Source organism: Ctenopharyngodon idella, chromosome 2, assembly GCF_019924925.1.
Source record: "Ctenopharyngodon idella isolate HZGC_01 chromosome 2, HZGC01, whole genome shotgun sequence".
NCBI classification, from domain to species: domain Eukaryota; kingdom Metazoa; phylum Chordata; class Actinopteri; order Cypriniformes; family Xenocyprididae; genus Ctenopharyngodon; species Ctenopharyngodon idella.
In genome coordinates, this window is record NC_067221.1 from 27400622 (window position 1) to 27423939 (window position 23318).

General features: G+C 42.6%; 1 protein-coding gene and 1 long non-coding RNA gene across 2 annotated transcripts in view; both read right to left on the minus strand.

The window, feature by feature from the left end:
- Positions 1-1282: 1282 nt before the first annotated feature.
- The window catches only part of LOC127503995 (hemicentin-1-like), a 196558-nt gene continuing 174522 nt past the window's right edge, over positions 1283-23318 (minus strand). The window contains exon 22 of the mRNA XM_051878295.1: positions 1283-1468. Within this exon, the coding sequence (XP_051734255.1) occupies positions 1448-1468 (21 nt within the window). The 3' untranslated portion in view covers positions 1283-1447. The remainder of the gene's footprint in view (positions 1469-23318) is intronic.
- On the minus strand, positions 17153-18613 carry LOC127504326 (uncharacterized). The gene is made up of 4 exons (XR_007927345.1): positions 18483-18613; positions 18117-18185; positions 17706-17783; positions 17153-17542 (listed from the first exon to the last, which is right to left on the minus strand). It is a non-coding gene; the product is annotated as an uncharacterized LOC127504326 (long non-coding RNA).

A 23318-nucleotide genomic window follows, 5' to 3' on the forward strand; every position in this document is an offset into this window, starting at 1 on the left:
AGTAAGTAGACTTCTTTATTGAAATGTTGTTGTTCTGAACAAAAGCAAGATTGTGAGTGTAATTTTGTGTAGTATTATAATCATTATATTAATAATCTGACTAGATCATTTGTTTTTCACTTGCAGTCTCTAAATGTAATGCGCTTTAATATCTGTTATGCTGTTATTCTGATGTATTGAATGACAGGAAAGTGTGAATTGTACGAGAGCATTATTTTTTCCTGCCTTTTATTGGAAGCTTGACCAATACTGATACTTAAAGGTGCAATAGGACATTTTCGGAGAGGCTAGCAATAGCGAGCTAACTTTCAAATCATAACATCCCTTCAGAGCATCTGAAAGCCACGCCTCCTCCAAAACACATGAAAGCATACACAAACTTCAAACAAACAAAGTCAATGTACAGTCAATACTGCAATATATATACATAGACAAACATACAGCCAGGTGGTAGGCTAGACATTAAATATATTAAAGGACTCACATATGGAAAAAGTTTTAATTAATTATTATATGAATGAAAAATAGTCTATATTTGAATTTCTTTTTCAAGAACCAAAAACAAAAGTTGGGTTTTACTGTACTTACTTTTATGTACAAGAAATTTAGCAAAAAATAAATAAATAAATTAAATTTTATAATATAATATTCTTTCCTTTTATTTGAGTGGATATTAGTAAACCCTAATATAACTTTATTTAATGGGTAGTATCTGTGTAACATTTTAAAGTTATTTTCTTAACTTTATTTACCAATAAATATTTCTTTGGCAAAGTCCAGATGGCCTTCTATAATAAACCTTCCACCAGGATAATAATAAAATATACAATGTCTTTCTGAAATAAAGAATCATACACCTACATACACTTCTACAATACTTGGTTACACATTTTATGGTCCTATGCCTTCCACAGATGATATATACTTATAAAAATACATTTAGACCAGTGGTTCCCAAACCTGTCCTGGAGTACCACCAGCCCTGCACATTTTGTATGTCTCCCTCATCTATCAACTCATGAGCTCATTAGTAGAGACTGCAAGACCTGAAATGGGTGTCAGAAATAGGGAGACATACAAAATGTGCAGGGCTGGTGGTACTCCAGGAAAGGTTTGGGAACCACTGGTTTAGACCATTTAACATAGTGAGTGCTATTAGGACATGAGGAGACTTTTAACCAGCGTACCTACTGGACCGGTTAAAAACATTAATAATCTAAATGAAGTAAGCTTCATACGTAATACAAAGAATAAAGAAAAACACACTTCAGTGATTACACACTTTTACATCAATTCATTAATGTTTTACTTCCATTTTTGCCCATCCATCTATAAAAAGATCCCCAAATTACTTCAGTCACATGTCATCATGGCACTCGTGTCAATCATTCAGGGCTCCACCCACAAAGAGATGCATAAAGGCTGTAATATTTACTGTATTCAAAATTTACAGCCTCTTGTTGTTAGGCTGATTAAGAAAGAAAGAAAGAAAGAAAGAAAGAAAGATTATATTTAAATAAAAGCATCAAGAACATTAGTCATGAGGAAAGAATAGGTTTTTTAGGTATTCTTACTTACTGGAAGATTTTCATACACAGACGAGTTCAGTTCGGGTTTACAATCATCAAGTTGATCAGCCTTTATGAATGAAGAGACAGAGTGAAAACAGGACTGTGTTATTTAAATTTCCATATACTTAATCAAAAGACATTTGATATTTTCACACTGACATTGAGGAGCGTTTAATTCTCTTTGAGTAAAGGTGTAGGAAATCCTCAGTTAAAACATTTACCGTTACATTCTCATACACAGATTCACTCAATTCAACATCACAAGCTTTGAGTCTGTCATGATGAGGTCTGGAATGAACCATCTGTGCCATTACAAGAAAAAAAAAAAAAAAACAGAATAGAGAGAAAAAAAAAAAAAAAAAAAAATGTATATAAACCACTCATTAAATAAAGTCACAACTACATTCAAACTTTCACTTTTAGTTACAAATTAATGTACCTGATCAGTAAACTACTGATAACCAAATAAATTGTTCTCACCTGAGACTCCTGTGTGTTATTTCTCTTTTTCATCCACCTGATTCCCCTTTAAAGACAATGATTTGACACAATTACAACCAATCAGAACTTAAGGTGCGTTCACGCCACCTCGTAATTCCTGTAACTACGAGATTCTGGCTCATAAAAAGTGTCCACGTCCTCATAGAGCTCGTAATTACAGCTTGTAAGCTGGGAGTTTTCTTAAAGCTCCCACATGTACCACGTGGCCGCTGTACCACCTGACCGCTGTAGATTCATTTAGGCGTTGATAGTGGTGCCATAGACGCATAATTCCTAGTCAAAGGACGTGAACTGCTCCGAATACAACGTCATGTGTTGTCATCTCAAGATTCCAGTAAATACAAGGTGGCGTGAATGCAGCATTATTTGATGTTTAATACACAATTATGATTTTGAACCAATGAGGTTTCTCTAGGACGTGACACTGCCATTTTGAATGTGATGAAATCTGGTGTATCTTCAGGATTTACTGCAGTAAAGATGTGAGCTTCAGACTTCCTCATTCAATAACTAACTGAGTAGCTGTCAGTGTGGAAAGAGAGGATGGAAAATTGGAAATTTTGCCTTGGCTCACGTTCATCATGACGTCTCTCTGAATTCACAACCTTCTGACTCAGTCACTCATTCACACACACTACATAGTACCACAGACACATATCTTACCAAATCAGCATCATGATGATCACTGCAGCTCCACAAACCACTCCAATGGATATGTATAATATCACCAGATGTCCTACAAAAGAGTAAAACATCTGAACAGATTCATTTTCTTCACTTTAGAAAGAGTAAAGTAAGTATATGAGCTGCTCTACCTTTAACAGTCACAGTTACAGTGTCTGATCTCTGAGATCCATGTTGATTGTGAGCCTGACAGTAGAAGCGTCCACTCTGTAGTGCACTGAAACTCTGTCCAGATCCAACAGCTGAGCTTTCATTCTCCTTAAACCATCTGAAGTTCAGAGCAGGAGGGTTTGAATCACTGCTGCAGATCAGAGTCACTGAATCTCTCGCCCAAATCTGACCAGACTGAATGATGGACACTGAGACGTTCCTGGGTGGGTCTATAATAGACAAAAGAAAGTGTATATTAATGTTTTGTGATTGTTAATCCATTAATTTGATGGTTACCACAGTTACTGAATCATCATTAACTCACACATGATGTTTAAAGTCACAGCATCAGAGTATTTCTCTCCGTGCTCATTGATGGACTTGCATTTGTATTTTTCCCTGTTATCAGAGCTGATCTTTGAGATGTTGTAGATTCTTCCAGATCCTACAAACGTTCCTCCTTTAAACCAGCTGAAGTTCAGAGCAGGAGGATTTGAATCACTGCTGCAGATCAGAGTCACTGAATCTCCTGAAAATATTTCACCAGATCCAGTTACGACCACTGACACATTCCTGGGAGGGTCTGAAACAGACAAAAGAAACTATATTCATATTTTGGGATTTGATAATCCACTAATTTGTTTGTTGAACCACCAATAACTCACACATGATGTTTAAAGTCACAGCATCAGAGTATTTCTCTCCATGTTTATTTCTGGATCTGCACTTGTATTCTCCACTGTCATCAGAGCTGATCTTTGAGAAGTTGAAGATTCTTCCAGATCCTACAAACGTTCCTCCTTTAAACCAGCTGAAGTTCAGAGCAGGAGGGTTTGAATCACTGCTGCAGATCAGAGTCACTGAATCTCCTGACACTATTTCACCAGATCCAGTTACGAACACTGACACGTTCCTGGGAGGGTCTAAAACAGACATATTAATGTTAATCCATTAATTTGAAGGTTAACACAGTTACTGAATCATCATTAACTCACACATGATGTTTAAAGTCACAGCATCAGAGTATTTCTCTCCATGTTCATTGATGGATCTGCACTTGTATTCTCCACTGTCATCAGAGCTGATCTTTGAGATGTTGTAGATTCTTCCAGATCCTACAATCGTTCTTCCTTTAAACCAGCTGAAGTTCAGAGCAGGAGGGTTTGAATCACTGCTGCAGATCAGAGTCACTGAATCTCCTGACACTATTTCACCAGATCCAGTTATCAACACTGAGACGCTCCTGGGTGCATCTGAAAAGGACAAAAGTTAAAACTTTAAATCATCTCATTCAAACACAATCTCCAACTTCTAAAAATAACGTCTCGGTTACAAAGGTAACCCTCGTTCCCTGAAGGAGGGAACGGAGACGTACGTCGGACAGACCGACGAATAGGAATCTCGCTAGAGAGGCCAATCTACTTCGAGTGTAACTACAACGAGCCAATGCACATTGGCATGCAATCATATGCATCAGCTGCTTGCCTCGCAGCGCGGGTATATAACGAGCAGCAGGTGCGTTGCATCTTCAGGTTTTCGCTGAGGAGCCGAACCGGATAGGCGGCAGCATCAGCGGGGTACAGCGACTGTGGCGACGGGACGTACGTCTCCGTTCCCTCCTTCAGGGAACGAGGGTTACCTTTGTAACCGAGACGTTCCCATTCAGTCGGTCACGTTCGACGTACGTCGGACAGACCGACGAATAGGAATCCCTACCAAAGCGCCACAGGGGCTGCCCCCTTCCAGCGCTCTGTTGTAAGCCACCTGAACCCCCTTGCCTACGGACGGTGGGACAGGGCTAACACAGAGAGTGTCGATCACTGCTGTTCCCCAAAACCCATTCAGTGAGACTATTGGATAACGCTGGGAAAGCGTACCCTTCCGCTGGGAAAGGAACGCTGCGGAAGCCACATCCTTCCCGAAGGAGTTAAGTGGAGAAGTACATATGGACTAACCCGTAGGCTGTACTACATATGGAAGAACTGGGGTGACTCCAACTCGATGAGAGGTGGGTTCTCCCAGAGGGAAAGACACGGGCTTCATTTAGGAGCAACCGTGGAACTAGACATATGGGATCCCAGTAGGGTCACACATATGGTACCCAGCCTAAACCCGGTTCACAAGGATACAACGGAGTATAGGCCTAGCGCCAGACGCAAAGAGCTGGTCTGAGGTCCTGAAGCTTTGAGTTCTGTCTATGTACAGTCGCAAAGCGCGAACTGGACAGAGCAAAGCCAGGGCTGGGTCTGCCTCCTCCGAGGGCAGCGCTTGCAGGCTCACTACCTGGTCCCTGAAGGGAGTGGTAGGAACCTTGGGCACATAGCCAGGCCGGGGTCTCAGTACCACATGGCCGTCACCCGGCCCGAACTCCAGGCACGATTCGTCAACCGAAAAAGACTGCAGGTCCCCTACCCTCTTGATGGAGGCCAATGCAACCAGCAGCAAAGTCTTCATAGACAGAATCTTTAAGTCTGCTGATTGCAAGGGCTCAAAGGGAGCAATCTGAAGTGCTCTCAGCACCAGAGCAAGGTCCCAAGAGGGTATGGAGGGAGGACGAGGAGGATTTAACCGCCTCGCCCCCCTAAGGAACCTGACGACCAGGTCGTGCTGACCAACAGATTTGCCATCTATGTGGTCATGATATGCGGAGATAGCAGCAGTATGGACTTTGAGGGTGGAGGGGGACAGCCTACGCTCCAACCCCTGCTGCAAGAAGGAAAGCACGACACCGATCGAGAATCTTCGGGGGTCCTCTCGACGAGAAGAACACCACTCGACGAACAGGTTCCACTTCAAGGCGTAAGCCCGTCTCGTAGACGGAGCACGTGCCGAAGCGATGGTGTTAAGTACCTCGGGGGGTAAGTCACCTAGAACCTCCGCGTCCCGTCCAGGGACCAGACATGGAGTTTCCAGAGGTCTGGACGCGGGTGCCAGAGAGTGCCCCGTCTCTGAGAAAGAAGGTCCTTCCTCAAAGGAATGGGCCAGGGAGGGGCTGTCGCGAGGAGTGAGAGTTCCGGGAACCAGGTCCGGTTGGGCCAATAGGGCGCAACTAGCAGGACCTGCTCCTCGTCCTCCCTGACTTTGCACAGGGTCTGTGCAAGTAGGCTCACTGGGGGAAACGCATATTTGCGAAGGCCCCGGGGCCAGCTGTGCGCCAGTGCGTCTGTTCCGAGTGTTCCCCCGGACAGGGAGTAAAACAACCGGCAATGAGAGGTTTCTGGTGAGGCAAACAGGTCTACCTGAGCCTCTCCGAACTCTCTCCAAATCAGCTGGACCACCTGGGGGTGGAGTCGCCACTCTCCTGGCAGCGCAGCTCGTGAAAGCTCGTCGGCCACACGGTTGAGCACACCGGGAATATGAATGGCACGAAGCGACCTCAGATGCTTCTGACTCCAGAGGAGGAGATGGCGGGCGAGTTGCGACATGCGACGGGAGCGTAGACCACCTTGACGGTTGATGTACGCAACGGTCGCAGTGTTGTCCGTCCGGACCAGTACATGCTTGCCCCGTAGCGGCCCTTTGAGGCGGCTCAGAGCAAGGCGTACCGCTAGCAACTCGAGGCAGTTGATGTGCCAATGCAGATGGGGGCCCGTCCACACCCCTGACACTGCATGCCCGTTGTACGTGGCACCCCAGCCCGTGGCAGAGGCATCCGTGAATACCACAGCATGCCGGAACACCTGCTCTAGGGGTACTCCAGCCCGAAGAAACAAGGGGTCCGACCACGGGCTGAAGGTTTGGCGGCACTCCTGAGTGATTGCCACCCGGAACGTGCCGCGTTGCCACGCCCATCTCGGGACCCGGCCGTGGAGCCAGTGTTGAAGCGGTCTCATATGAAGCAGACCGAGCGGGGTTACTGCCGCTGCGGCTGCCATATGCCCCAGGAGCCTCTGAAAAAATTTCAGTGGAACCGCTGTCCTGCCGTTGAACGTATTCAGGCAGTTCAACACCGACTGAGCACGTTCCTCTGTGAGGAGTGCTATCTGTTCGACCGAATCCAACTCCATACCGAGAAAAGAGATCCTCTGCACCGGGGCGAGTTTGCTCTTTTCCCAGTTGACCTGAAGACCCAACTGGCTGAGGTGTCTGAGCATCAAATCCCTGTGTTCGCACAACTGATCCCGGGACTGTGCCAGAATGAGCCAGTCGTCGAGATAGTTGAGAATGCGAACACCCTGTTCTCTCATGGGAACAAGGGCTCCCTCCACGAGCTTCGTGAAGACGCGGGGAGACAGGGCCAGCCCGAAGGGTAGGACTCTGTACTGATATGCTCGACCTTCGAACGCGAAGCGCAGGAATGGCCTGTGATGCGGAAGAATCGAAACATGAAAGTATGCGTCCTTCAGGTCGATCGCTGCAAACCAATCCTGGGGACGGATGCACTCGAAAATGCGTTTCTGTGTGAGCATTTTGAACGGTAGCTTGTGAAGGCTCCGATTCAAAACTCGCAGATCCAGGATCGGTCGTAACCCACCGCTTTTCTTGGGTACAATGAAGTAGGGACTGTAGAACCCTGACCTCATATCGGCTGGAGGGACCGGCTCTATCGCGTCCTTCGCCAGTAGGACCGCGACCTCCGCACGCAAGACATGGGCATCTACATCTTTCACTGTAGTGAAGAGGACGCCCCTGAACTTGGGGGGACGCCGGGCGAACTAAATCGCATAGCCGAGCCTGACGGTCCGAATGAGCCAGCGAGACGGCCTGGGGAGCGCTAGCCAGGCACTCAGAGACCGAACAAGCGGGACCAAAGGGACCGCAGGCGTACCCGCAGTGGGGCAGCGAGGTGGAAGCCAGGGACGCGGCCCGGGGGGCTCTGTTTGCGAGGCGGCCCGGAGCGGCGTCACAGTGTGATGTGCAACACTTACCTGGTTCCACGGGAGGACAGAGGGAGCGGTCAAGGCTTTGGTTACCCACCGCTCGCTGCTGTCTGCTGGCGACAGAAGAGGGGGATGAGAGTGGTGAGGTTCTTGCCCTCCCACTGCTCTCCGAGCCCTCTTCGGACCCGGAGATGAAGGAAACTGCTCTTTTACTGGGAATTTGGGTACCGCTGGCTGTTGGGCCAGCGGCGGAACACAAACAAAAGGAAACAAAGGATTCTCCACCCGGCCCTCCTCCGGGGGAAGGAGTGGTGCGGTCACCATCTCCTGAAGAGCAGTCCCCTCCATCTCCGGGTCGCCCGTCCTAGGGCCTCTTGGACTTGGCCTTGCCGCCCTTCTTCTTGGGGGCGGGCAGGACGGGCTGGGCACCCTGACCACGACCGGCTCCACGGCGCCGCTTGGATGACGGCTGCTGCTGGGGCGCGGGAGCGGGGGCGGCCGCGGGAGGGCGCCCTCGGCGACGAGCAGTCTGAGGGGCCACGGGCGGTGGAGGTGCAGCAGCTGACCGCCTCAGCAGGATGTGACTGATCGCCTCAGACTGCTTCTGTACAGCCGAGAACTGCTGGGCAAAGTTCTCGACCGCGTCGCCGAAGAGGCCGGTCTGGGACACGGGGGAATTAAGAAACCTGACTTTGTCGGTATCCCTCATGTCCGCAAGACACAGCCAGAGATGGCGCTCCTGGACCACTAGCGTGGACATCGCACGACCCACAGACCGCGCCGTGACCTTCGTCGCACGAAGCGCGAGGTCCGTCGCGGCCCGAAGCTCCTGAAGAACTTGTGGGTCATGACCACCCTCGTGCAGGTCCTTCAGTGCCTTGGCCTGATGGACCTGCAGCAACGCCATAGCGTGCAAGGCAGAGGCGGCTTCCCTACAGGCCTGATAAGCCTTGCCGGTAAGGTCCGACGAGTACTTACAGGCCCGGGAAGGGAGAGACGGCTCCCCCCGCCAGGTGGAGTTAGGGCACAGTTGCATAGCAACGGCCCGTTCCACAGGGGGTATGCGCGTATAACCCTTAGCCGCCCCGCCATCAAGGGTGGTGAGGGAGGAGGACCCACCGACACGGTTTCGGGCAGTAAAAGGTGCCGTCCATGTGCCAGTGAGTTCTTCATGCACCTCCGGGAAGAAAGGAACTGGGGTGGGGGGCTGAGAACCAGCCCTGGCCACCCCGAGAAACCAATCGTCCAGCCTCGAGGGTTCGGGACACGGTGGAGGATTCCACACGAGCCCAACCCTGTTGGCGGCCCGGGCAAGCATAGCCATCATTTCCGGGTCCGAATCGGGCACAGTTGTCACTCCTGAAGGAGGCAGCTGCGCCGAATCATCATCCCCCGAAGTATCAGGCTCACCCTCCGATGCAGCGATCGACATCCTATCATCTTGGGGAGCTCCGAAGGATACGGATGGTACGCACCTCTGGGGTGGTCCACCGCGCTCCCCCGGCAGCTCTACTGGCTGCGGAGTGCAGGAGGGATGAGGGTTCCTAGAGGGTTGGTTCCCCGAAGGAAGCGCGCTCACCGTGATCCTCAGATCACCAGCACCGCTGCCCGCAGCAACCCTCTGAGGAGGATTGGAACGAGGCAACGGCACCGGGACTCCGCCCCTTTGCAGGAACTGGAGTCTAGATCGCAACTCCGAGATGGTCATCTTCCCACAATGGGTGCATGACTCATCCACAAACGCCGCTTCAGCGTGACTTAAGCCCAGGCACGCGATACAGAGTTGGTGACCATCCCGCGGTGATAGATAACGACCGCATCCAGAAACACACAAGTAGAACGACATCTTTAAAAAGACGCGAATCTACTTGTGTAAGCTCTTTTAGGGACTCGCTCTTTACGTGCCGAAGCACGCAGGGGAAAAAGCCGCAGCAACACAGACAGGGAAGTAGTGCAGCCTGTCGTGTGCACTCCCTCCTCACAACCGTCTCACCAGCTGTCAGAACAGCTTTTTAGCGCTCTAAGCGCACCGCTCTACCAGCCATGAGAACGGCTCTGAATTTGCTCCTCGGCAACACAAAGGAAGGAGACCGGCCCGCTGCAGTGCTGTCCGCCTGCACAACAGAGAAGTCCCGCAACGGCTCGTCTTTTCAGTTTTGATGCACTCCGTAGTAACCCTGAGGTTCGGCTCTGAAGCGAAAAGCTGAAGATGCAACGCACCTGCTGCTCGTTATATACCCGCGCTGCGAGGCGAGCAGCTGATGCATATGATTGCATGCCAATGTGCATTGGCTCGTTGTAGTTACACTCGAAGTAGATTGGCCTCTCTAGCGAGATTCCTATTCGTCGGTCTGTCCGACGTACGTCGAACGTGACCGACTGAATGAGAACAAATGAATCTGTACTCACACATGACATTGAGCTCAACAGCAGGAGAGATGTGATTGTGTCCGTGTACAGCACAGCTATATCTGCCTGCATCCTCTCTTCTGACTGACTGCAGCAGGAGTTCATTGTTTCTGTCTCTTCTCTCAGTTAATGGCTGTGAGTTTCTGTACCAGATGAATGTTGCTCTGTCAGTCAGAGTGCAGCTGCTTTTACATGTCAGACGGACTGAATCTCCCTCTGTCACTCTCTCAGGAGACTCCACCTGAAGATCTGAACACAACACACACATTATATCTAGTGCTGCTGTCATACACTGATTATTATTCAACATAATACACAGAAGAAGAGAGAAACCTCATGAAAGTCACCTGTGACAGTAAGAGTCACTCCAGTCATGCCCATCGCTTTGTCCTTATTAGTGATGAATCTGAAATAGTACTTCTGTGAATCCTTCAGTGTCACATGACTCAGTCTCATAGTGCAGTTCTGCTGTTTATCTCCCAGATACTGAAGCCTCTGACTGTATTCAGGGTCCTCAGACAGATCTGTTCGTTCTTCGCCCTTTTTTACAGTGCCTTTGGTCCAGAAGACTCTCATGATTTGATGTCCAGTAGGGTATGTATAAGTGCAGTTCATTATCACTAATGAGTCCTTTAGTGCACAGATGTGTGAAGGACTGTAACTCACACCCCAATCAGCACTAGAAACCCCTGAAACACAGAATTCATCCTGAACAAATTAGCAGGAGCATGTGCATAAAAAATGCAGTATCCAATTTTTCTTGAATGTTTCTGAAGTGTTGCATTGACTAACCGTGGATCATGAGCAGAAAGATCAGAGGAAGAGGAGGAGCCATTCTGACTAACATCAGAGAAACACCTACAACAAACGTACAGTGGCTTATTTTTACATTTTAAAATAATGACTAATGATACGATATGTGTCTTTATTCTTCCTTTATGGAACGAAAACATATTTCCATATATTATGATCAATATATTATATGGTCTACATATACTGAAAAATATATTAAATAATATATTGCATTCATTTAATGTGTTATATATTACAATATATTTAATAATACATAAGGAATTGCCACTTTTCATATTGTTACAGTTACCAATGAGAATGCCCGTAATTGCCACCAGAGGGCACACCACCCCAGACTTTTGACACACCAACAAGGACTTCATTTCCCATAACCCACTGCCCAGACTAATCAACCATGATTACATTCAGCTGTGTCTCATTAGCTTGACTAGCTCACCCTATTTAAGCCTGTTCCACTCCATTTTTCGTTGCTAAGTTTTGCATGATTGTTGGTACTACACTTCTGAGCCTTTGTATCTTGCGTCCTTGTGTTCTGGATTACTCTTTGCCTGTGTACCCTGCCTTGTTTTTTGTTTGTTTGGACTGCCTGCATGTGTTTTGACCCATTGCATGGATTTTGGTTTATGGTTGTGGATTACTCTCTGAATAAATACTGCATTTGGATCCTCAACCTAGTGATGGGCAGAGCTAGTGATGGGCAGATCGAGGCTTCGTGAAACACTGAAGCAGTTGAAGCAAATGTGTCGTACTGTGTCGAGGCTTCGAAACAATCTGACACCTGTCTCCACGGTTACCCCTAGAGGTCAGGACAGTGTAAATGCAACAACACTCAGGCCAAACATGCATTAAAAATACTCTTTAACAAACGTATTGCAAAAGTTTTATTGAAAGTAAAATCAATCAAATGCAATTAACTAATCATCTAATAAGATTAAATATAGAGTGTCTGTATAATATGTGTTCTTTTATCAATTTTCAAGGCTTGTTTCTCTGTTCCATGGCTCAAGCTAAACAGGCCAATAAGAGCTCTTAATAACTACCATTATTCATTTTAATTATTCTAATGTCTAATTAAAACATCTACAAACGTATAAAGCTGATCAGAGATCAGGTAAAACCATAGGGTAAAGCACTAGATACTTGTTCAATAGTTCTCAGTGAATCTACATGATTCATGGGTTCACATTATCATCGCCCTCTACCGGTGAACCAATGATATTTCGAACTGTTTCGAAACGTTTCAAAACAGTGATGACGTAATGAAGCCTCGTTTACTAAAATCACGTGACTTTGACAGTTTGATACATGCTCCGAATCACTGATTCGAAACAAAAGATTCATGAAGCTTCGGTGCTTCATGAAGCAGCGTTTCGAAATCGGCCATCACTAGGCAGAGCGAGACTTTGTGAAACACTGAAATAACTGAAGCAAATGTGCCGTATTGCAGAGATGGGCACTCGAGTTAGTGACTTGGACTCGCACTCGAGTCGCATTTTAATAGACTTCAGACTTGACTCGGACTCGACCTGAAATGACTCTTGAATATTTTAAAAATGACTCAAGTCTTTTACCCTTAACTACTGATATAATAAATAAAGAACTTTTGTTGTATTTTAATAGTTTTATAATATATTAGCTCACACAGCTACCTATTATACTGTGGTGTAGCTGCATGGCTCATTTGGATTGCCAGTCTGTTAAAATATGAACAAAGATACTTAAAGCTCATATTTTAACGTATCGCAATCAGCATGTGTAGAGTTTTCTACTGACATTCTTAAACATTCCGAGGTTTGATATTTTCTGATAATGACTGTCGTCAATAACAACGAAGCTGTATAACAAACCGTGACTCACTGGCGCCATCTTGCGTCCACTTAGCCACTCTATTGAAAATGACTAGGGGAGAGTGGGGTAAGATGAGCCATTTTTTACTTATGTGGTCCTCAAGATAAGGGAAAATGAGGCAGAAGTACAATGAAAGTATTTAAGGTAATTTCAGGATGTTTTCTATCATTTTAAATGCTCAGAATACATCTATGACAAAGGGCTCTAACAATATGGCTTTTTATAAAAAAAAGGTGTTCCTCTGGCTCAATTTACCCCAGGTTAGGGGTAAGTTGATCCGAGTCAGTAGGTGGGTGTAAACTGACCATCTAAATGAATCTGAATTAAACCCATGTGAAATTTTAAAGATAATGTACCTATTTTAAAAACTACTTTAATAATCAAATTTCCTTTTACAAATATTCTTTGTTAAAATATTTTACAAATATTTCTTAATTTAAAGCTAACTTAAACAACATAAAACCAACCAAATGAAGTTGTTTGCATTTCTGAAACAATATGTTGAACACCAAAGTTGTAACCTTCCCATAAACAGACTAAGCAGAGAGTTTGTTGAGTAAAATTAAATAAAAACTAAATAAGAATGAATAAATGTCACTGAAACTAATAAATATTGTAGTCAAAAGGTTCTTGACATGGTAGTTTTTCTGCAATGTCGACCATGTTAGGCCATTAGAGACTACAGGTGGAAAGATATATATGATTAAACATCCTCTGGTTCGTATCAGAGTAGGATTTGGTGTACTTGTACACTGTTCCTATCAAATAAACTCGAAAATAAAGATAAACTAAACCAGTTGCATAATATTACATTGAAATGACACCAGTTTATACTTCAGATTTAACTTAAATTCAGTGCCTTATGGTGGGGTAAGTTGAAACGCTGGCTCAATTTACCCCACAGCATTTGGCTCACTTTGCCCCATAGCTGCCATTTTAGGAAAAGCTAGCTAGCTTACCAATTCAGAATAATATTTAGCTAAATGACTTGCATGGTTTTACACGTTGCTAAATCACCAATATTCATCATAAATATTTTTAGACCTGGACAAATTTGCTTTGATGAAACAGCTATTACAATTTTACTTTGACAAGCCAAAAACAGTTTTTAAAGTAAATAAGCTAGACATTCCTCAAGTGATATTTTACAGCATGCACACATAATTGAGGTGTTTTTTTAACGACAATGCAAGCATGCAAAGCTTCTTTGTTTTTGTTAAAGAACAGCAAACTTGCTTAAAAATGCTCAGTGAATGCATTCTAATAAAATAGTTTTTAAAGTAAATAAGCGACTTCCACTCCACCCATGTGCTTCTCCTTTTCACAGTCTGGCAGAAATGATGGGTGGTTTTAAAATATATGGTCACTTGAAAATAAAATGGTACGGTTGCCAAGATACAGGGGGTGGGTCAACTTACCCACTGGCTCATCTTACCCCACTCTCCCCTACTCGCTAGAAAGATTGTTTTGTACATTGTAATGGATTATAAAGTAACAAGCTGGATGTACATTATCCCTTACATAATAGGACCTTAATTTAAAATAAAACAGATGATAGAAAGATCATATTATTTTGTCTATATAATACAACTAGGATAAAAAATAGGATTTGATTTTTTTTTTTTTTTTAATGACTCGAGACTCGACTCGGACTCGTGACAAAAGACTCGTGAATATCTCTGCCGTATTGTGTCGAGGCTTCGAAACAATCTGACACCCGTCTCAATGGTGACACCTAGTGGTCACTTGCATGTGTTGCTCTGAAACAACCTTGACAATGATTCAGACAAACTTTTCTACTACTGTTAATTCTAAAGTGAAAATCACTAGTGATGACTGAAGTATTACCAAATCCTTCAGAAGGAATTACTAATTATTTTGATCAGTATTCAGAAGTGAAAAACATGATAACTCTCTAGTAACTACTGAAGTCATTGTAATCTTCTGAGGGCATGGCATACAGCTCAACTGTATCTTGACTATAGCTGCACATGTACTAGTGTGTGGTTCACCTAATGTATCATCAGTGACTTAACTTTCCTGTCCAAAATATAATGCTAACCATATCTCTACCGTAAAATCTAGCCCTACTCATAAGTTATCCCTGAAATCAAAGAGAAATGATAGATGAATAATACTGATGTAGAAGCACCTAAACCTGGTTGTAAGCCTAAACTTAACAAAAACTATAAACTGTCCCTCAAATCTGATTGGTTGATTGGAATATTGATCCAGGATCATGCTGCACTGCGCCCTGATCTTCCTCTTTCTTGTCAGTGAAAATTGAGCACCATCCGTTTCAAGATTGAACAGAACAAACCAAAAGAGAAATAAGCTCTAGTTCTTTGCTTAATACACACAGAAATCAATAAAATACTTTATTTATCCAAGAAAATGAAAGCAACAGTCACTTTTGCACTATGTGAGTTTGTCACCATTCGTCTTTCCCCGCCCTGTTTTTGATTGACAGCACATCATAGACAGTAGAGCTCTGCCAGAATGATGGCTTTTAATTTCATACTGACAAACTGTAATGAACCACCTTTGATTTTTATATCAGTGCACTGCTAATGTTCATAGCACACACTCTGGGGCTAGTTGTCACACTTTTACTCTGGTGAATATTTCTTGGCAGGTTTATTTTTAAAATCCACTTTCTGTATAGAGACACACTTTAATATATAAGTCTTGGATATAAGTCTATATAATCAGCCTTTATTATACAGTTATCTGCTGTGTAAAAGATTAAAGTGGATTTTTATTGAGGTGTTTGTCAATAACACCAAATACTGCTAGAGAAAACACATTTTTGTGATATTGGTCTTTTGATTTTAAACCATATAGTCACTGAGACACAGCCCTGTGACAACTAGCCCCAATCAATCTCCCATATATCCCCAACACTTCAGATATTTGACAGAACGGTTATAAAATCAAGCTCTTACCCGTTTCACCAACACCCATGACCAGAGACAGCACTACAAATGACAAGGGTGGAACCAGTATGATGTTTTCACACTGAAGGACACATGATTAACACATTATATTTGAATTTGAGGTTATGACACCTCAATTATAGTTCTGATAAAGCAGAAGAAGAGTTTTAGATGATGACATCAGACTAAAGGCATAAAAGTGAAACTGAGCGAAACTTTACATCAATCCATAAAGATGCTCATGTAATAATGTTTTCAAACTTGGGAATATCTATATTCAATATCTATATTCAATCAGTTGCATACAGACAGCGATGACAAGGAACCTGATCTTGTGAGAGAAAAAATAATAACTTGAATGACTATACATTAATTTGCATATGCAGACCAACTATCCTGGAATGGGAACTGATGGAGGCGGGATTGTAAAACACTGGAAGGTATTGCAGTGGCAGTGATGTAAAAAACGTATTTCATCACCAGCATCACCAACTGTACATTTGATAAACCTCTAATTCACTGATTGATTAATAGCAATAGAAGTTAAACAAAGAATTTAAAACACACTGATGAAGCAGAATTGATTCATCTGAATGTCTGAATGTTTTTCTGAGAGATTCTAAGCTTTTTAATCTCTCAGCGGCCTTGTTCTTGAATGCATATGTTTCTAAACATGGTCACAAACACAATTTCCTCTTTAGTAAGTGAGAAAACCAAACGCGTGAACATTTGACAGCAGCATCACAGTGTGATCACGTGACTCTCAAAAGCGATGGAGAGACGCTGAGGGACGTCACACCTAAGAGGAAGAAGAAATCAGTCCTGTCAGAGTAAAGCTTGAGGCCTTTTATCACATACCCAATATGGCGGCTCTAGTAATGGTAGTCCCGCCTACTGAATAAAAGTTACAATTTGGCAATCATCACTTCCATAGAATTTCAGGACCGCACATGTGCATTGGCTGGACAAACCTAAAATAAACACTGTTGTAATGCTATTTAAGCATCAGAAACTACATTTATGGTTCATGTCAGATTTTACTGCTGATTTGAAATATGTTATTAAAATGTGACTTTGGCCAGCAGTTTTTCAGTATATTTCACCATCCAGGCAGAAAGGAATTGATCTTGCATGAGTGAAAAAGCTGCCTGAAAGTGTTGCAAATAAACTGACTTTCCTGGAAAAGGACTTTGATTATGTTTGACCAGCAAAAGCTGAAGCTCCAGTGACTAAAGTCGGCATTGAAACGGAAGTTGTGACCGACTTCACTTCCATATTGTGAAGCATTTCAGAGTGAAATGGCTTATAAAACAAGAAAACAAGAAAACAGAGTTGGACTTGATTTATCCATCAGTTGTTGACTGGATTGTGAAAAGTGAGCATTAAAATGATCCATGGATGAGTCAACTATAACTACTAGTATTGAGACTATTAATTTATTGAATGAAAAATGAATTCAAAATGTCCATTGTTAAAAGTGTATTTACTAGAACATTTGTATTCCTACACTGATCATAAAGATGTTTACAGTGACACAAACAACAAAAATCGAACTAATAAACAATTAACATTAATTGTAAGCCATTATAATCAAACAAGTCAGGCAAGAATATATTTTCATGATGACATTATTTGCCGGCTACAAGTCTTCGACTTCCACTTGTATCCATTTCCTAAATCTTCTCAAAATACTCCAGTAAATCTTCATCAGACACTCCTGTCAATCATCCAGGCTCCACCCACACAGTCACACGAAGACTGTAAAATGTTTTGGTGTGTGCCATCATCACTACAGCATATTCCTGTTAGTCTGAGACAACAATGATCCATTTACAAGGATTAACCATTTTGAAATGTTTAAAAGGCACACATCATAGTCTGGAGTGATGTCGAGAGAAGAAAGACAGAGTGGGACATTTAATAGCACAAGATTAATCTCTATTGACTCTCAATGAGAAGAGCTGGACACTTACGGTAACATTCTCATAAACTGTAACATTCTCATACAGAGGGATGTTCATTTTAGGAGCGTTGGTGCAGGGATGAACAGCCTTAATGGAAGAGAGATAGAAGAAAACATGAGAACCAAGAGAAAGAGGAAAACAAAACTAGTTACTGAAATAGTACATGTGTGAATCCTTCAGTGTCACATGACTCAGTCTGATGGTGCAGTTCTGCTGTTTATCTCCCAGATACTGAAGCCTCTGTCTGTATTCAGGGTCCTCAGACAGATCTGGAGGCTCTTTACCCTCTTGTAATGGGCCTTTAGTCCAGAAGACTCTCATGATCTGATGTCCAGTAGGGCATGTATAAGTGCAGCTCATTATCACTGATGAGTCTGCAGTGCTAGAGGATGTTGAAAAGCAGAAATAGATCCGACTTACCCGAAACCATGAGCAGAAAGATCAGATGAAGAGGAGGAGCCATTCTGACTGACATCACCATAGCAATGTCTACAACACAATCAATATACAGACACTTATTTTAGCTTCTGTGAAGGTGAATCTCATGAAATTTGTCAAGATTATTTTACAAGGTCATTTTCATGAAAGTAAAATTACTATGGTCTTTAAAAATAAGATTTTTTTGCAAAGATTTTTTCACTTGATTCTCAGGTAAAACATGACTTGGACATTTCTGGAGCGATTCACCCATAAAGGAATGGGTCATATTTGAATAAACAACAGTTGTTTTTTTTCTATGAAAATGCAATTTAATAAGTACAGTGAATAAATGAAAAGAAATCTTACTGCTTTTCAGCTCTGAAATGCTGCAACCATGATGATTTCAGTACTTCATCATAAAATGGACAAAACAAATAAAGCAGCATCCGTCAATGCATGAGACATTTTTGGAGCGATTCACCCCTGAAGGAATGAATTAGCCAAACGAAGATAGAAAGAGGAAGTGAAAAGAGTCGAGAACATGCAAAGTTCTTCACATTTTCAAAGCATTTCATTAAGATGTGTGTGATTTTCACATGCAGTTTCACAACTTTTATTTCTTCACAGACAGGATTATTCACAGATACTAACAAATGCAAATGTGATCCTTTCCTGAAATTAATTTAAGTTTGATAGGACTTTATAAGATCACACTTACTAAAACCCTTAGTCTCACTTCCTCTTTTGTGTGTTGATAAGAGGCCTGCAAACTGCATTAAACCTTTATGCAAATCCTGATCTGATAAGCTGTAGCTTGTACAACACAGACACTAACGTTATTTCCCCTCTACACTATTTATTTCAGCACTAGGTGCTGGTGTGGAAAGGTTAGCGCATGCGCAGGTTGCTGTTGAGTCTGAGTGGCGGCAATGGTGGATATGTGAAACTTTGCTGTGCACCAAATAAAGTGTGTTAAAGAGATAGATCACCCCAAAATGAAAATTCTGTCATTAATTATTCACCCTCATGTCGTTCCGATCCCACAAGACCTTCGTTCATCTTCAGAACACAAATGAAGATCTTTTTGATGAAATCTGAGAGATATCTCTTCCTCCATTGACTGCCTTTGCAACTTGATCTTTGACACTTCAAAAAGTTCATAAAGAGATCAGAAAATTAATCCATAGGAATCGAGCGGTTTAGTCCAAATTTTCTGAAGAGACTGGATTGCTTTTTATGATGAACAAATTTAATTTAGGCTTTTATTTACATATAAACATTGATCAGCAAACATAAACAGAAGCTCAACCGTGACAACCAGTGACGTGCTGCATAACCAATGAGGTTTATTCTTGTGTGTCACGCAGCATATCTGATATTATGGAAGAGGTTTGATCTTGTGCGCCATTTACCCAGCTTACTAAATTTAGTTTTAAGAACTTTCTCTAGACATGTTGATCTGTTTTATCAATGCAGAAATGTTTTTTGAAAACACTTGCAATTGTTGATAAAGAAGCAACTCAACAAAAGTCAAGGGTCAAGAGGTCAACTAAAGCAAATACTGATCTCCATCATGGTGACTTAAAACGAAACATTTTCAATAAGACATCAACATCTAAACCTCTGTTAATTCTCAATAAGAGCTTCTCAGGCTGGTTAGTAATAAGTGAGGTTGGTAATGCTGTTTGTAGAGTTGTTTAATCAGATTTCAGAGATTTAATGTCTTTTATCTTCAGTTCATCTAAGACTGTGGCTGAAGAAAGTTGTAGTTTGTGTTCTTATTTCTCTTTCTTTCAGTGCTTGTTCACAGCACTTTTTGAATGATTGAAAAAATGTTTCAGGAACATTATAATAACCTTTAAATGACATTCTACTAACATTAAGGAAACTGGACATTTTCATGTTCTTTGCATGTTACAAATCAACTTTGCAGATGTTGTTTATGCTCAAACAGCAACATTACACACTAACTAGAGTTAAAAAAGTGAAATCATAATCAAGGACCCCTTTAAAGGGTCATGAAACCCCAAAACACATTTTTTGAGATGTGGACAGGCTGCACATCACTGAAAACACTAAAGCAAAAATTTATCAACATGTGGAAATTGGTTATTTTTCCATTTTTCAGAGCAATTTCATTCTTCCAGGTTGAAAAGCAAATGTCACGTCATTTATTCAAGCACAGTAACACAAAAGAGTTGTTTCATTTTTCCCAAGATGCTGTCAGAGCTGGAGTTTATCTAACAACACATGGAAAATATCACTAACAATATTTAGTATGTAACAACATGCGGAGCGCGCATGAGAATGTTTTCCTGTGCAGAAGGCAGCAATGAGTTTAACAAAGCTCACAACATGGATCAAAGATCATATACGGACTGGAGTAAGCGAGTTTTAATTTTTTTATGGACATATTCCATATACTGTAGTTATTTAAACATGAACTAGCACTGTGTATGCGCATATATTTAACCGGGTCTTCTTCAAATTAAATATATGTGCAAATAAGGGCACTGACACAGCCGGACATCTAATCATGAACGAAATGACACAAATTATTCTGATACACAAGACAATGTAGACCGAATATTCAAAGAACAATGGACAAAAAAAGTAACTATGCCTTTAATCTTTCTGTGTTAAACTTACGTGTCATTTTTTTGAGGCTGTAGAGTAAAATTGTATAAGACATTTTAAATGTTCTTCCTTGTTTCTCCCTCATTTTGGGAGTTTATTGTCATATAGGGTTATATTTTTAAAATGCATCAAGGTGCCCTCAACTTTTTTTTTTTTTTTTTGTTCTCCATTGTCATATTTTAATATTCATATGTCTGTGTAATGAGTGAGTTGCAGGTCCACTCTTCCCCCCCTCTACACTCCCACTTTTCCACTGCTTTACACGCCCATTTCTTGAGACTTTTCTTTTTCAACTCTGAGGTGTCTACAGAAAGCTCTCAGATTTCATCAAAAAGATCTTCATTTGCATTCCAAAGATGAACAAAAGTCTTACAGGTTTGGAATGACATGAGGGTGAGTAATTAATGACAGAATTTTCATTTTTGGGTGAACTAACCCTTCAAGTAGGCTACTTACTGAAAAGGTTTGTCTTCAGCTTCAAAATACCCAGTTCATCTTAAGCCCTATTCGCACGGGATTACTATTACCTGGTGACCTCTAGTCATTTGTAATAATCGCAGAGGTTGTCTGTGATCTTAATGTCCCTGTAAAGCCATATTAAAGTATGTGTTCTGAGTTTGTCACACCACAGAAAAATGTGTGATTAACCACCCAGCCAAATTTGAATGATTAAAAAAATCGCCAAGTAAATAAGTTATCAAAATCGTGAAAAAATAAGCAGTATTCTCTGCTCTCAAACGCTGTTGGTGTGCCCGCTGTCGGCGCTGAAACCACACCCACTCGCGAGAGCTGCCGTCTCAACTTACTTGTCTAAGGAGTCAAACATACTGATGCATATAAACAAAAGAATCAAGTAAGAGGGTTGCAAAATTTAGTAGAGTTACTGGACAACCTACTAATTATAACATAAGTGTAACGAGTTATAGTAAATGCAATTTGAATGTAACACATTTCTTTTTCACTAAAATCCTTCTATTGTATTTTGTATTTATTTCTGTTTTTCTTTGAATAATATATGTTGATTCTACTGTTCACTGTTTAAAGACTTTTATTTTGACATTTTCTCCTTGAGCTCTACTGACGCCATTTTCAAGTGAGTGCGAGCTTCTCGCCAGTTCGCATTTATGCTGGGGAGAGGTAAGCGTTTTTTAGAGCTCTTCATTTTATGAGTGAAATAAGTTTACAAAGTGTATAAATCGACTAAATATCTTATTGTAACCAGTACTGAGACTATTTGCAGTGTTCTGGTGTAACGTTATGTTCTATGTGCGAGTGGATTGAGAATGTGAAGTTATATCGTGTGGGCCATATGATATGCTATTGTTTTGAGTCATCAATTAGCTAACTGATGTTATATCATACAGGATTGTCTCGTTATGGAATGCCCACAAGAGAGATATGAACTTTATTCATGTTAATACACAGGTATTTCCCTTTTATTGTCTTTGTATGTTCTTTTATATTCTTGTACTGTGTTAATTCTATAATGTTTCAGTGTTAATGTTTATTTTCTCAACTGTTACACAAAATGAGTTTGCATGGCTGGCAATAAATCCCCTTTTGGTGAATAGAAGTGAAAGTGTCCTGGGTCTTCTTATACACAATGCAGATGATGATAACAGCGGTCAGCAACGGACCGGTTCCATAAGCACAAAAGGCAACTTACACTCATTGGTGGGCACGTACTGCCGACTGTTGTCGACAGATGTTGGTGCCACGAGATGGGATGATGAAGGCCGGGACGGGAGAGACTCTGTCTGGCCCCATATCATCAGTTGTCGGTGGGACGGGAGGATGAAAGCCAAGGCGGGAGATAGTCTGTTCGTCCCCATTCACCAATAACAACGGATTATCAGCGAATCCCAGTTGTCTCTGATGAAAGTTTGTAAAACTATCCGGTGCAAAATGATAACTGCAGAGTGTGTCATTGACAGTAATATAGTGTCAGGGGCGGCGCCATGCTTGGTGGCTCTAGTGTGTCATTGACAGTAATATAGTGTTAGGGGTGGGGCCATGCTCGGTGGCTCTAGTGCGTCATCGACAGTCATAGTGTTAGGAGCGGGGCCATGCTCGGTGGCTCTAGTGCGTCATTGACAGTAATATAGCTTTAGGGGCGGGGCCATGCTCGGTGGCTCTAGTGCGTCATCGACAGCTATATAGTGTTAGGGGCGGGGCCATGCTCGGTGGCTCTAGTGCGTCATCGACAGCTATATAGTGTTAGGGGTGGGGCCATGCTCAGTGGCTCTAGTGCATCATCGACAGTCATATAGTGCTGGGGTGGCGCCATGCTCGGTGGCTCTAGTGCATCATCGACAGTCATATAGTGTTGGGGTGGCGCCATGCTCGGTGGCTCTAGTGCTTCATCGACAGTTATATAGTGTTAGGGGCGGGGCCATGCTTGATGGCTCTATTGTGTCATTAACAGTCATAGTGTTAGGGGCAGCGCCATGCTCGGTGGCTCTAGTGTGTCATCGACAGTCATGTAGTGTTAGGGGCGGTGCCATGCTCGGTGGCTCTAGTGCGTCATCGACAGTCATATAGTGTTAGGGGCGGGGCCATGCTCGG